At 33.5% G+C, this 16,400-nt stretch overlaps 1 protein-coding gene across 1 annotated transcript in view; it reads right to left on the bottom strand.

Moving 5' to 3' along the window:
• The window catches only part of SPINK5 (serine peptidase inhibitor Kazal type 5), a 79,435-nt gene that overhangs the window by 52,135 nt on the left and 10,900 nt on the right, over positions 1–16,400 (bottom strand). Inside the window, exon 5 of the mRNA XM_041767289.1 lies at positions 1,978–2,105. Coding sequence (XP_041623223.1) covers positions 1,978–2,105 — 128 coding nt within the window. The remainder of the gene's footprint in view (positions 1–1,977; positions 2,106–16,400) is intronic.

Below are 16,400 nucleotides of genomic sequence, written 5' to 3'. Positions count from 1 at the left end.
TCAAAAAATAATTTATTTTCATTGTATTATGATTATCCCTTGCCCTTGAAAACAGGTGTCACCTTGCATTCTTTTTTTTTTTTTTTTTACTTACTGTTTCTAATGAGAGCCTATGTTTATAACTTGGAGTTGAAGAAATAGAATCACGTTGGAGGGTTAACAAGAGTCAGACCTGTAAAAATTATTTCTACAATTTTCTTTCCTGCATCTAGGGAGGATCCATATAAGAGAAGGAAAAAGTACACCTTGTAACCAGATATCAGATGTCCCCAAAGAACTATCCTGTTGATGATGTTGTTTCAAAGATATGAATTCAAGTTTATAGGACCTAACATCCCACTATACTATTCTTTGTTTGGGCTATGCTGACTGATATATTTTAGTTGTCATGGAAAGTACCTAAAGTCCCAAGAATTAAGTTTATTCAGTCTAATTGAGCTTTATCTCTATCTGAAAACAGAACCATAATACACTTCCTACTTTTTAAAAGGTCAGGCAGCTTAAAACCACAGTCTTTGTATAACATTAAAAAAAAAAGGAAAATGAAGTCACTAAGAGTGTTATGAAAAAATTTATATCAAAAGATATCATCTGAGGGAAACAAAAAAAATTGAATCCCAATGTTACTGCAGTATCTCCTAGTAGACAAAGTTAAGGAAGAAACACAATGTGCAGTATGTCTCTCACTACATAATGAAAGAAATACACCAGAAATTAGGGTGAGAAACTTAGACCTGAAGAAATTTAAAGAATCTATCACAGAATCCCCCACATAAAACATAGTAGTAATTACATGTTCAATGTGTTCATAATAATATTACAAAATACTATCTAATAAAACCTATCTGTTCTCCCTATGTTTATTTGTGCTTTCCATTTATGTTGATCACTGGTGAGAGGTAAAGGCATAATTTCAGAGTGAATCTCTGAAAATGCAATAATACAAGGCATCAGAATGATTTAATTCGGTTGTGTTTTGGTAAAGATAGTTATTACAAGGAGAGGTAAAGCTTGTAGAACCTTGAAGACTGAATATTTATAACATCTTTTATCAGCTTTAAGCACTGGTTGTATTTATATTTGCAAAAACTGAAGAGCAGACTATTCAAGACTGATGCCACAAGCCAGAATCTGTGAAGCAGGTATGCTATCTTGCTGATAGAAGACCGCTGACAACCAAATTTAGCTTTGAAGGTGGAGAAAGAATCAAATGGGGAAAAATATTGGACAGTGAGATGCTTAAGCCATGTGACAGAGGTCAGATAAATGGAAAGAAGCTCAATATTAAAAGTTCCAATATCTACTCCACTATTATAAATTATCAGGCACTTAGTAAAAAAATCATTTGATGATTAAACAATTATCTGTGAAAAAAGATATACTCCTAGATAGATAGACAGAAATAGATGTCTGTATGCGTATGGATGTATGTGTGTATAAGCGAGTATATATACATAGATGTGTGCTTATTGTGCATGTAGGTAGATATATAGATTTAGATATATCAGATGTATGTCTACTTCACAGAGACACTGACAACTATCTGATAAACTGCCTACAGAAGTGCTTTGTAAAATATAAAGTAAGGCATTACCCATTTTTTCCTTAAGAATTATAAAAGGAGTGGTCCTAATAATTTACTAATGGCTCATTCCCACAAAATGAATTGATATTCCAAAGCCTGTAGGGGCACCTGCATGACTCAGTTGGTTAAGTGTCTGCCTTTGGCTCAGGTGGTGATCTCAGGGTCCTGGGGTCTAGCCCCACCATCCCCCCCCTCCCCTGCTCAGCAGGGAGCCTGCTTCTCCCTCTCCATTTGCCCCTTCCCCTGCTCATACTCTCTCTCAAATAAATAAATAAATAAATAAATAAATAAATAAATAAATAATCTTAAAATATTAGACTGTAAGAAAAAAATGTGTCATGTAATTATACAGAGAGCATGCTTTGGGGAGAAAGCCCGCTGCAGATACTCACGCATTCTCAGCACACAGCGCACATTTGTTGCTATACGTTTTCCCATCTGTGCCACAAACGGCTGCATTATCAAAAGTACAGATAAAATCTCCATTTCTCTCTCCTTTCCTGAAATCATCGCAATTCAACTGCAAGAGATATTACCAAGGAACATCAAAATATAAGAGATAAAATATTCCTTAGATACTTAAATAGGTTAATATTTTAAACCTACAACAATATAACTTACTGAGAACAAAACAGATTGAGGAGACTGTAGTGCACGAATAACATCATGAATAATAAAACATAGCCCAAGAACAGAGATACAATTAGGTTTTAGGAGAAAGAATTTCTTTCTTTTTTTTTTTTAAATTTTTATTTATTTATGATAGTCACAGAGAGAGAGAGAGAGAGAGAGAGAGAGAAAGAGAGAGAGAGAGAGAGAGAGGCAGACAAAGAAGCAGGCTCCATGCACCGGGAGCCCGATGTGGGATTTGATCCCGTGTCTCCAGGATCGCGCCCTGGGCCAAAGGCAGGCGCCAAACTGCTGCGCCACCCAGGGATCCCAGGAGAAAGAATTTCTACTTGATTTTGGTCACTTGTTATCTGGGTGAGGTAGGCCAAGTCACCTTTCTGAAACTCAGCATACTGTTTGTCAAATCCTGCCTGCCTTCTCTGCAGAGTGGTAATGAGGTCCGGTAGATAATGGGTATGAAAGCTCTTGGTAAAAAATAAGCTGCAATTGAGTTTTTATTATTATAGATTAGGGTACTGATCAGGAGCCAGATTGAATTGTTCATAATTCTAACTCTGTCACATACTGGCTGTGTGATGTGGGAGTTTCTTAACCCCTCTGTTTTGGTGTCCTTATTTGCAAAATGTGTACAATATTACTAACCTCTCAGCATTTTAAAGAGGTCTCAGGGTATGAATACATGCACAGCATTTAGAATAGCATATCATAACCATTTATAGCTATTATTGTTGCTGTTCTTATTTAAACATTTTCCTCACTAACAAGCCAATAAAATGAAACATGTTTTGAGGATGATGGAAGAAATCCCCAACTCTCAGTTCTAATAATATGACACATACTCAGAAACATACCAGTATGGTGAGGAAAACAACTACACTCAGTGGTAACTGGAGACTAGGGTTTGATTCTCCCATCTGCCACCCACTCACTCCACCTCTTTGAACCCCACTTTCAATATCTGACAAATGGAAATTTACATCCCATCTATACTAGTGATTTGTGCTGAGGATCAAATGAATACTTTTGAACCCTTATTTGGCAACACTATTGTGACATGAGCTAACTAAAGAAGTCCTAGACTTAACTTGAATTTAATTTCTACCTAAAATTAAAGAATGAAAATGGAGAATTATTTAGTTATTATATCTCATGACAAAATAAAATTTTGATGTTATTGTCCTAACAAAAATATTTTAAATATTGCTATTTAAACACTTATGGAACACTTAGAATAGAGACCAGTGGCCTAGTATGTCAAACAATACAAAGAATAAAAGAACAATTGATACAAGTATATAATGAGTTTGTGAACCAAAAGTTTACATTGAGGAGTACTTCCAAAAGACAAAAAAGGAAAAAGAATTTAAAAGAGAAAAAGAAAAGCAATGGAGCATATACCACTATTCATCTCATATGTTTGGGAAGAAGTTAAAATAGAGTGAAAACAGGATTAAGTAATGGCTATGTGTGTGATTTCATTTGTTCGGTTGTTCATTTGTTTCTCAAAATCCACTATACATTTTACAAGGCTCTGGGCTTCTACTAGACTAAGACCCTGCCACAGCAAAAACCAACAAACAAAAAATGGAATATATGCTTTAAGGAACTTACATTCTAATAAGAAGATAAAAGCCATAAATATGATAATATTAAAGTATAATAAATGCTATTTAAAAATATTGAACGATAACTAGAAGAGTGGCTATTTTAAATACAGTATCAAGAAAGATCTCTCTGTAAAGGTAACATTTGAGGTGAAATGTGATTAATGAGGAGAAGTCAGCCACTAAAGATCTGAAGAAAGGACATTACAGGCATAGAGAACTGCAATTGCAAAGGACTTGGTTTTTTGTGTGTTTTGTTTCTTTGTTTGTTTTCTAAAGATTTATTTATCCATTCATGAGAGACACAGAGAGAGAGGCAGAGGGAAAAGCAGGCTCCACGCAGGGAGCCCGACGTGGGACTTGATCCCAGGACTCCAGGATCATGCCCCGGCCGAAGGCAGGCGCCAAGAAGACAGGCGCCAAACCGCTGAGCCACCCAGGGATCCCCCAGTTGCAAAGGATTTGTGACAAGAACTAGATTATCCCGTTTAAGGGGGCACAAAGAAGTGTGGCTGAAGCATAAGGAAAAAGTAGGATCGCTGCTGGTTTTCTCTCTAAGGTCATTTCTGGAGAAACTACAGAGGCATGGGTGATATGGATTGATTTTATTACCTTGGGACATCACTGCTATCCCCCTTCACCAGCAAAAGCAACAGCAGCTTACTAGGTCACAGGTGTTGGCAGGGCGATGACAGGCCAGGTCAAAAGCCAGCTGTGAGGTGATGAGCACAGGTGTGGGTATTTACTACTCCACCTCCTCTTCCCCCTCTACACTCCAAGGCTGGTAGGTCACAAGCTACAGAAAACACCTCTTCTTAATGCTAGCAGTTTTTGAGAGCTTACAGCTGGATTCCCCACCTGGTGGAGTGGCAATGAACTGGAGGCACAACACTGGCTCCAGTTCTGATCTAGGCTTTATCCCTTTTCCTGTCCTTACACTAATCAGGAGAGGCAGAGCCTTAAACACCATCTCACTCACTGTAGCAGAAAAAAATAACTAAAGCTATTATGGAATCTTAAGGTAGAAATATCTGTATATGTGAGGAACACAACAACATAAAAGAAATATGGTAATATAATATTCAGTATCGGTTGAAGCAGAATTATAAGAATGCATAGAAAAATAATTTTTCAAGAGTGTAACTATGCTTTAGGGAGAGAAAAAAACGGCAATATGAAACAACAGAAAAAGATATAATGGGGAAAAAGTGGAAGTTTTAGACATGGAAAATATTTAAATGGTAATAAATAAAACAATATAAAGAATGAAAGTAGCATAGGTACAAATACCTAATGAATTTGTGAACCAGAAGATTAGATCCAGAAACTCCCAGAGAAGGCAATGATAAAGGAAAATGCATTTAAAATAGAAGAGAAAATTTAAAGAACCTGGTGAATAGAATCAGAGGTCCCAAGGAGACAAATATATATAGGAAAAATATTTGAAGAAATAGGGTACATTTCTAGAATTAATGAAAAACAAACAAAAAAAAAAAAACAAGAGAAATCAAGAAATACCCATAATAACTCAAAGATAGAATCTGGTCAATAACAAATTGAAGGAGTTTAGGGAATTTTAACCAAATGAGAGCAGGTTAACATATATTAGGGGAGAAGATATAGATATTAACAATAAACAAAGACATTAGCAATAGTGATTATAAATAATTATAAATATGGATATTTGGTTAAGGGTACTCATAATAAGAGCAGAAATAGATATGCAACCTTTAACTCCTCATCAGAGAAAATCTGAAAAGAAGAAACTACTTTTAAAATAATTTTTTAAAAGTCTGATAACTGAAAATATGAAAAATTAGAAGAACCAAGTCACAGTACAACAGAAATAAACTGTAAATGGACTAAACACATAAATTAAAATATAGTTTGTGGCTGGATTTTAAAACAGAATCAAACCAGGTATGGATGATAAAAGTTAAAATTAAAAACCACACAGATATTAAAACAATAGGATAAGATACAAGGTAAAAATGAATAAGAAGGCAGATGTAGTAATATTAATACTCAAATTATAGAATTCAGTCCAAAATGCATCATAAGTGACAAAGGACACTATTTAAAGTAAAAGGAAAAACAGAACATGAAGGCATAATAATCACTGAGCATTAATTCACAGGCTCTACCTCTGTCAGACTACAACCAAAAAAAAGTGATAGAATTAGATAAATCAGTAACTGGACTTACAGATTTTAGCACATACTTCTCAGAAATTGATAGATCAAGTAGAAAAAATTAAGATGCCATTAGATTTTTACATCAAACTACCACCACCAAGAAATGGCAAATAACCATTTTTTTCCAAGGCATAGGAAACATTTGGAAAATTCCAAAGGACTGACGTATGGTCTATGTTCTCTGCCCAAAATTCAATAAAAATAAAATTAATTTAAAATAGACAAAATAATTATATTTTAAAATCAAAGAATGTATTACTTGGAATGGAGGAAAATTAAGGAATGTTTGGCAAAGAGTAACAATTGGAAATACTTCAAGCACAAATCTTGGGATATATGATCATTAATATCTACACATCCCCTTGTCATGGAATCTTAAAAGTTAAAATTTTTAAATGAAGTATTTCTCAATCTGTTATAAAATGTGCATCAGAACAAACATAAAGAAACAGGAATAAGACACGGATAACAAAACAATAGAAGATTAACAAAAAAGCTGATATTCAGATTTCTATGATTATTGATAAGAGAGAAGATGGAAATAAAAATACATGCAATGATCATTGAAAATAACTGTATAAACATTGAGATATACATACAATAAGGATGTATTATGAGTATCCAGATGCTGAAACTTCTGAAAACCAAAATGGAGATGTGTCTACCAGAAAAAAGTGTAAAATACCTACAGTGGTTTAATAAGAAAAGCTGAACAGACCAATAAGCATTAGTCTAATTGATATACTGGTCTGAGATATTCCCTTCCCAAAATGCCCAAGTCCTAATAGCTTTAAAATCCATTTTTCTAAACTGTTAAGAAAAAAGGAAAACTTGTATTGAGTAAAGATAATTTACAAGTTATTCCAAAAATGGAAAAAGTACGTGATGTGAAAAACAATTGCAGACAGTTCTATTGGGGTTTTACTTACATACCATAAAATTCAAAAATTTTAAGTGTACAATTCAATGATTTTTTGGGTAAATTTATGGCGTTTTACAACCATGACCATAACCCAGTTTTAGAATATTTCCATCACCCTAAGAGTTTTCCCAGTTCCCAGCGCTAGCCTTGGGTAACTACAGGATTTTCTGACTATAAATTTACCTTTTCTGGATACTTCTTATAAATGGAATCATAAATATGCAGTTGTTTGATTCTGGTTTCTTTCACTTTGCATAATGTTTCTGAGGTTCATCCATGTCATTCACAGTATCAGTGGTACTTTCCTTTTATTTCTGAATAATACTTCATTCTATAAATGTAGCTCATTTTGTTTATTCATCACCAATGGAATTCAGACATTTAGATTATTTCATTTTGGATTATGAAAAGATTGCTGTTATGAATATATTCACATGCATGGCTTTGTATAGACATTATGTTTTCATTTCAATGAGGTTGATTCCTAGGACCAAATTTGCTAGGTCATATAGTAAATTTATGTTTCACTTCTTAAGAAGTAGTCAAACTGTCTTCCAACTTAGTTATACTCTTTTTTTTTCTTTTTCTTTTTCTTTTTTCTTAGTTATACTCTTAAGTGCGCCTTCCTGCCATCTGTGTTTCCAGTTTGTCCACAACCGTAACGACATTTTGTATTTTCTGTCTTTATCATTACAGCCATTCTTGTGGATGTGTAATGGCACCTCACTGTGATTTGTTTTTAGGATTTTATTTATTTATTCATAGAGACAGAGAGAGAGGCAGAGAGAGAAGCAGGCATCATACAGAGAGCCTGACGTCGGACTCGATCCAGGGCCTCCAGGATCACACCCTGGGCTGCAGGCAGCGCTAAACTGCTGCCCTGGGCTGCCCGTCAATGTGATTTTAATATGCATTTTCCTACATAATAATAATGTAAAACATGTTTTTAAGTGCTCACTAGCCGTTTAAGATGCTTTTAGTGCAATAGCTGGAGTTGTTTGTTAATGGAGTTGTTTTCTTAGAATTTAGTTGTGAGAGTTCCTTATATATTGTTGATAGAAGACTTTCACCTCCTCTATGACTATGTTCTCCCCATCCATACTTGCTTTTCTATTGTCTCAATGATTTCATTTCAAGTCAAAATGTTTGTGCAGGCACACTTTGGAGACATTGCAGTTTGGTTCCAAACCACCACAACAGGCAAATATTGCAATAAGGCAAGTCAAATGAATTTTTTAGTTTTCTAGCACATGCAAAAGTTAAGCTTACACTATACTGTATTCTATTTTTTTTTAAAGATTTTATTTATTTATTCATGAGAGACACAGAGAGAAAGGCAGAGACACAGGCAGAGGGAGGGGCAGGCTCCCTGCAGCAAGCCTGATGCAGGACTTGATCTAGGACTCCAGGAGCATGACCTGAGCCAAAGGCAGACGCTCAACCACTGAGCCACCCAGGTGCCCCTATGCTGTGGTCTATTAAGGGTGCAATAGCATTATGTCTAGAAAACACAATGTACATACCTTAATTAAAAGATACCTTTTTTTTTTTTTTGCTAAAAAAATTCTAATCATCATCTGAGCTTTCAGTGAGTTTTCCATCTTTTTGCTGGTCAAAGGTCTTGTCTTGATGTTGATGGCTGCTCACTGATCAGGGTGGTGGTAGCTGAATGCTGGCGTGGCTATCGCAATTTCTTAAAGCAAGACAACAATGAAGCGTGCCACAGCACTGAACTCTTCCTTTTATAAATGACTTTTGTGGTATGTGATGCCGTTTGACTGCATTTTATGCACACCAGAACTTCCTTCAAAATTGGAGTCAATCTTCTTAAATCCTGCCACTGCTTTATCAAATAAGTTATGGAATACTCTAAATCTTTGGTTGTCATTTCAACAATCTTCACAGCATCTTCACCAGAAATAGATTCCAGCTCAAGAGACCACTTTCTTTGCTTGCATAAAAAGTGACACATTGGGGTGCCTAGGTGGTTCAGTGGGTTAAGTGTCTGACTCTTGGTTCTGGCTCAGGTCATGATCTTAGGCTTATGGGATGGAGCCTTGTGTCGGCCTCCACATCTCCCTCTGCACCTCCTCACCACACTCTCTCACTCTCTCCAATAAATGAATAAATGTTTTTTTAAAGTGACTCCTCATACCTTCAAGTATTATCATGAGATTGCAGCAATTGAGTCACACTCATGTCCCGCTTTTAGTTCTAGTTCTCTTAATATTTCCACCACACCTACAGTTGCTTCCTCTGCTGAAGTCCTAAATCCCTCAAAGTCATCCATGAAGGTTGGAATCAACTTCTAAACTCCTGTTTATATTGATGCTATATCTTGACCTTTTCCTATGAATCATGAATGTTCATAATAACATCTAGAACAGTGAATCCTTTATAGAGGTTTTTGATTTACTTTGCCTAAAGCCATCAGAGAAATTGCTGTCTATAGCAGCTAGAGCCTAACACAATATATTTCTTAAACAATAAGACTTAAAAGTCAAAATTAATCCTTGATCCATGGGCTGCAGAATGGATGTTGCAATAGCGGCCACGAAAACAACACTAATCTCATTGTACTTTCCCATTGAAGATCACTGATCACAGATAACCACAACAAATTTATAACAATGAAATTTTGAAATATTATGAGAATTACCATAACGTGACACAGAGACATGAAGTGAGCAACTGCTATTGGAAAAATGGTATCAATAGACTTGTTTGACGCAGGACTGCCACAAATTTTCAATTTGTAAAACACATCTGAGAAGCAGAATAAAGCAAAGTGCAATAAAATGAAGTATGCTTGTAATTTTGATGAAGTGCAACTTGTTAATTTTGTGTTTATGGATCATGCTTCTGGTTTCATACATAAAAACTCTAATTCAAATTCATTAATTTATTCTGTTATGTTTTAGTCCAGAAAGGTTATAGCTATGGCTCTTAATAATCCATTTTGAGTTAATTTTTGTGTATGATAGAAAATCTAAGTTTATTTTTACGGATATTAAATTTTCCAAGCATTTGTTTATCTTGGCAAGTCTGTCAAATATTTGACCATAAATCTAAAGAATATCAATTCTATTCCACTGCACTGATTTTTATGCCTGTCCTTGCGCTAATAACACACTGCACCATGTGTTATAAACACATTTTGAAGTCAGTTACTGTTAGGTGTCCCATCATTCCTATACAAATATTAAAATCAGCTTGTCAATTTCTACCGGAAAAAGTCTGCCAGGATTTTTGTAGGACTATGTTGAGTTTATAGATTATTTTGGGAGAATTGCCATCTTGATAATAATTTTTGGATTGTTCAGGGATGCCTGGGTGGCTCAGTGGTTGAGCATCTGCCTTTGGCCCAGGACATGATACTAGAGTCCTAGGATCCAGTCCCACATCGGGCTCCCTGCATGGAGCCTGCTTCTCTCCTTGCCTCTCTCTCTCTGTGTCTCTCATGAATAAATAAATAAAATCTTAAAAAAAAATTTTTTGGATTGTTCATTGCTAGTATACAGAAATACAACTGAGTCTGCATTATTGGTTTTGTATACTGAAATCTTATTGAACTCATCTATTAGTTCTGGTTTCTTTTTATGGATAATTAGGATTTTCTATACATAGTATCATGTCCCTGCAATGAAAAGCAATTACTTTCCTTCCAAGCAGAATGTCTTTAATTAATTAAGAAATTTTGCCTTATTATATTGGCTAACCCTCCAGTTCAAGGTTGCATAGAAGTGGTATATTGAATAAAAGTGGTGAGAGCAATCATCTTTGCTTTCTTACCAATCTTAAGATAAAAATATTCACTCCCCAACCATTAAGTATGATGTTCTCTATAGCTTTATCATAGATATCCTTTATCAGCTGAGAAAGTTTTATCTATTGGTAGTTTTGTGCATGTGCATGTGTGTGTGTGTACGTGTGTGTGTGTGAGAAAGACAGAGAGAGAGAGAGACAGAGAGAAGGAAAGAGAAAAAGAAAGAGAAAGAGAGGCAGAGAGCGTTTTTATCCTGAATGAGTGTTGGATTTTGTTAAATGCCTTTTCTGCATCTATTGAAATAATGATGTAGTTTTACCCTTTATCAGTATGGTGTATTGGATTTTCTATTGTTAAACCAACCTTTCTTTCCTAGAATAATTCCCACTTGGTCATGGTTTTATCTTTTTTTGTTGTTGTTGTGTATTCTGTTTGCTAATATTTTGTTAACCATTTTTCTGTATGTTTAGAGTAATATTTGTCAGTAGTCTTCTGTTGTGGTATCTTCCTTTGCATTTTGTATCAAAATAATACTGCCTGGTAACTGCTACTTCTATTTCCTGAATGAGTCTATAAAAGATTAATATTATTTCTTCTTTCAATATTTGGTGGGGAGTCTTTCTTTGACTTAATCATGGATTGAATTTGTTTACTTGCTATACATCTATCTTGATTTTCTATTTCTTCTGGGTCATTTTTTAGTAATTCATGTATTTCTAGGAATTTTTCCATTTCATGTCAGTTGTTAACTTTTTTTGTCACAAATTTATTCGTAATATTCTACTATAATCCTTATAATTTCTCTAGGGTATACATTGATATTTTATATTTCATTCCCTATTTTGGTAATTTTTGTCTTTGCTCTCTCACTTTTTTTTAAGGTCAGTTTGTCTAAAGGTTTGTCAGCTTTGTTAATCTTCTGAAAGAACCAATATTTGGTTTATTAACTTTCCGTTGTCTTAATGTTTTGTATTTTATTGATTTCTACCTGTAATCTTTATTATGCTCCTCCTTCTGCTCATTTGAGGTTTAGTTTGCTTGTCTTTTTCTAAGTTTCTTAATGTAGAAGTTTTGATTATTAATTTGTGACCTTTCTTCTTCTCTGACTTAGGCATTTAAAGCACTATGCGATGCTTTAGCTAAACTCATTTCTTGAATTGTGTTTTGTGTTTTTATTCAGTTCAAATTATATTCTGATTTCTCTCAAGATTGTTTCTTTTATCCATCAGTTATTTAGAAGTATGCTGTTTACTGTCCAAATATTTGGGTATTTCCTTAATTTCTTCCTCTTGTTGATTTTCTATTCAATTCTATTTTTCAAATTTTAATTCTTTTAAATTTATTAAAATATATTTTATATCCTAATATTTAGTTATTTTGTAGAATGTTTCATTGTTCCTTAAAAATAATGTCATTGGGGAAACATTTTATATTTTAGTCAGTTCCTAGTGTTGTTCAAGTATTCTATATCTTTGATGATATTTTGTCTAGTTGTCCTGTCAATTTTTAAAAGCAGAATATTAAAATTTCTAACTATTATTGTTGAATTATCCATTTCTTCATTTAATTATAGCATATCTAGTCTCATATATTTTGAGCCTCTGTTAGAAGGAGCATATATATATTTATGATTGTTATATCTCCTGATGTATTAATACTTTTAAATTATAAAAATGTCCCTATTTGTCTCCAGTAATATTATTTGTCTTAATATCTATTTTGTCAGATGGTAATGTAGCAAATCCTCCTCTCTCATTTTATATTTGGCATGGTAGTATCATTTATCATTTCATACTCCTTGTGTCTTTGGATTTAAGGAGGATCTATTGGAGATAGTTTAGAATTGCTTTGTTTATCTTACAACAATCTCCACTTTTTGATTGGAATGTGTAAATCATTTACATTTAGTATAATTATTGATATAGTTATATTTAGATTTGCTATGTTTCTGTTTTCAATGTGCTCTTATCTTTTTTTACTTCTTTATTCCTCCACCGCTGTCTTCTTTTTGGTTAAATATTTCTAGTGTGTCTTTTTAATTCTTCTGTTGATTTTATATATTTGTTATATATGTCATTTTCTTTCCAGTTACTCTAGCAATTGTAATATGCCTCCTAATTTATCACAAGCTATTACAGATTAATATCCAATTCTGGTAAAATATAGAAGCTTTGCCCCAACACAGCTCTATTTCCTTTATTCCCCTTTGTGCTACAGTTATCTTGCTTTATATAATATTATATATTTAAAAGAAACTAGGTGAGGGGCACCTGGCTGGCCCAGTCAGTAGAGCATGTGACTTTTGATCTTGGAGTCATGACTTCAAGTCCCATGTCAGGTGTAGAGATTACTTGAAAAGTAAATCTTTAAAAAGTTTTTTTTTTTTAAATAAAAGAAACGAGGTGAAAATATAAAATACTTTATATTTATAAAGTAGTTCATATTAACACATATATTTACCATTTCTAATGCTTTTCATTTCTTTCTGTAAATCCAAGTTACCAGCCAGAAGTAATTTCCTTTCCACTAAAGGACTTACTATTACTTGTAAGACAGGTCTGAAGGTAAAAAATTCTCTCATTTTTCATTGATTTGGAAATATCTTTATTCAACTTAATTTTATAGATTAATTTTGGTGGATATAGAATATTGATAAACATTTGTTTTTCTTTCAGCACTTTAAGCATGCCTTTCCATTGTCTTCTGGCCTTCATTATTTTTTTTTAAATTTTTATTTATCTATGATAGTCACATCAGAGAGAGAGAGAGAGAGGCAGAGACACCGGCAGAGGGAGAAGCAGGCTCCATGCACCGGGAGCCCGACGTGGGACTAGATCCCGGGTCTCCAGGATCGCGCCCTGGGCCAAAGGCAGGCGCCAAACCGCTGCACCACCAAGGGATCCCTGGCCTTCATTATTTTAGATGAGAAGCCAGTCATTAATTGTAACCGTTATATAGAATGTGTCATTTTGCTTTTTTTTTTTTCCTCTTGATTTCAACATTTTGACTGTGATAGGCCTAAGTTTTGATCTCTTTATATTTATCCTATTTGGGACTTGCTGAAATTCTTGAATATACTGAGTAATTTTTAAAAATCAAATGATACATTTTAGGCCATTATTTCTTGAAATAGTTTTTCTGTCTATTTTTTCTCTCCTTTATTTTTGGTATTTCTATTGCCTATGTTTTGGCATGCTTGCCACCTCAGAGACCGTGACTCCATTTTTCATCAATATTTTTTCTCTACTTCTATTGTTAAGGTTTATTGATCTTTCTACAAATTTACTAATTCTTGCTTATGCACCCCCAAAGCTACTTTTGAACATCTCTAATGAATTTTTTATTTGAGTTATGCTTGTCAACTACAGAATTTCTATTTGAAATATATATCTTTGTCTATGTCCATCTCTATTTACTGAAAATTTCTATTTGTTTACTTATTGTTATTATACTTTCCTTTAATGATTCAAATATGGTTTTCTTTCATATTTGAACATTTTTAAAACAGCTGCTTCAAGTCTGTGAAATCTAACATCCAGAGGCACTTAGATAGTTTCCATTGACTTTTCTTTCCCTCTGAGTATAGGTTATACCTTCCATTGACTTTGCATGTTTCATAATTTTTGTTGAAGGTTGGAAATTTTGGATAATGATTTCACTAAAAAAAATTTTTTTTTGCTATTTGCTTACTTATTTTATTGCTTACTTGCATCTTTGGCTGGGCTAACTCTCTGATATCTTGCTATCCCCTAGTATGCAGCTATCAGTGTTGTCTGCTATGGAAATGTTTATAGCAGTTGGCCAACAATTAGACACAGTTTTTGCTCAAACACCTCAGGCTAGTAAAGCTTCCATTGCCTGCAATTAGGCCTGTATATACTGGGTAGGGCACTCAAAATTCTGGATATATTTACATTTAGCCCAGCATTTACTTTCCACTGGGATTGTTTTCATTTGTGCTTGCTTGCTTGCTTTTCAAAAAAAGGTGGTTTTATTAAAGCACAAGGACAGGACCTGTGGGCAGAAAGAGCTGCTTCATGTGTGTTTTCTAAGTGCTTGTGCACAGTCTTATGGTCAGCTAAAACTTTGTGAATTGCTTGGTCCCTCTTTGCTCTCTGCTGCCCATGTATGAAGACTCAGCCAGAAATATGCTTGCCTCAACCATGCTACAAATTCAGGCCACTGTCTTTATTCTTAGTGAATGAAGATCATGGCATCCAATGAAAACATCTCTGGATATGATGTTGCCCACTACTCTAAATTACTTTAATAAGGACGGTGCAGTTGCTAACCCTCAGAGTAGCCTGCCCTATGAAAGCAGACCCTCCATACCAATCAAGCAACAGGAGTAAGATGGCAATATCCCTAAACAAGAACATCACAGATCCTCACCATCATCATTGTTTCAATTCAAAATTTAGCATTTTTCAAACATAAATGCTAGTCAAATTGACATAGACTATTTGTCAATTTCCAGAGTGCTATAACAGTTGTTTTGGTCAGTTTTGTCTCAATTTATAGTTGTTTTCTGGATAAAGGATTTGCTGATCTCCTTATTCAGCCACAGCCTTAGGTGCTACTTCTCAGGGTAATTTTATATTGATTTCAAAACCAGACAAAAATAATTAAAAAGAGAAAAGTATACACTCATTTTACTTATGAAAATAGTTTCAAATTTTCTAAATAAAATACTAACTATTCAAATTAAAGAGTGTATTAAAAATGTATTATGGTTAGGTATGATTTACCCTAAGAAAACATTAATAGTTTAACATTAGCAAATTTATCAAGAAATTTATTACATTAATAGACTTAAAAAGAAAAAGTCAGAAAATTATTTCGACAGCTATAGAAGACATTTGATTTTCATTAAAACAGATTCAGGAGATTAAGAATAGAAAGGAATTTTCTAAACCTGCTAAAGTTTATTTAAAAATACCCACAGTAAACATACTTAATGGAGAAACCTTAGATATATATTCCTTTTTAATATATGAAGATAAGGCAATCTGATGTTCATTATTATCATTATTATTATTATTGTTTAACTATGGAATTCTAGATTCTGGCCAATGATATAAGAAAAGGAGAAGATATAATGGAGTGATAAAATGGAAAAGGAAGTTATAAAACACCTATTATCTCCTATTATGCAGATAATGTGATCAACTACCAAGAAAAAATGATGAGTTAATAGATAAACTATCAGAATTAACAGAAGATATAATAAAGCTATTCAATGTAAGATCAACCTGTAGAAACCAATAGAATTTCTCTATACCAACAATAACCAGATAGAAATAGCATAAACAACAAAAAAACAAACAAAATATCAGTAAAATTACAAATTTTCTAGGTATTAGCAAAAAGTATAAAAATCTGTGGAAAACGCTTAATAGATTTCATAAAGTACACAGAAATTATTATGAATAGTATTAATGATAAGGTATTCTGTGCTCTTGAGTTGGGCAAATTAATATTAAAAAGTCAATTTTACTCAAATTTATTTATAAATTCTTTTTTTTTAATTTATTTTTATTTTTTTTTTATTTATAAATTCTTTGTACCCCTAATCACTTCAGGTTTCCAAACTCAAGTTGGATTTTTCATAAACTCAATAAACTTTTTATTTCTAATATACAAGAAAATATACATCTATGTATAGGTAGGTCAACTTGGAGAAAGATGATTTAAGAAA

This window comes from Vulpes lagopus, chromosome 8 (genome assembly GCF_018345385.1).
Source record: "Vulpes lagopus strain Blue_001 chromosome 8, ASM1834538v1, whole genome shotgun sequence".
Classification (NCBI taxonomy): domain Eukaryota; kingdom Metazoa; phylum Chordata; class Mammalia; order Carnivora; family Canidae; genus Vulpes; species Vulpes lagopus.
The sequence above is the reverse complement of the archived record's forward strand: the minus strand, read 5'-3'. Positions and strand labels throughout refer to the sequence as shown.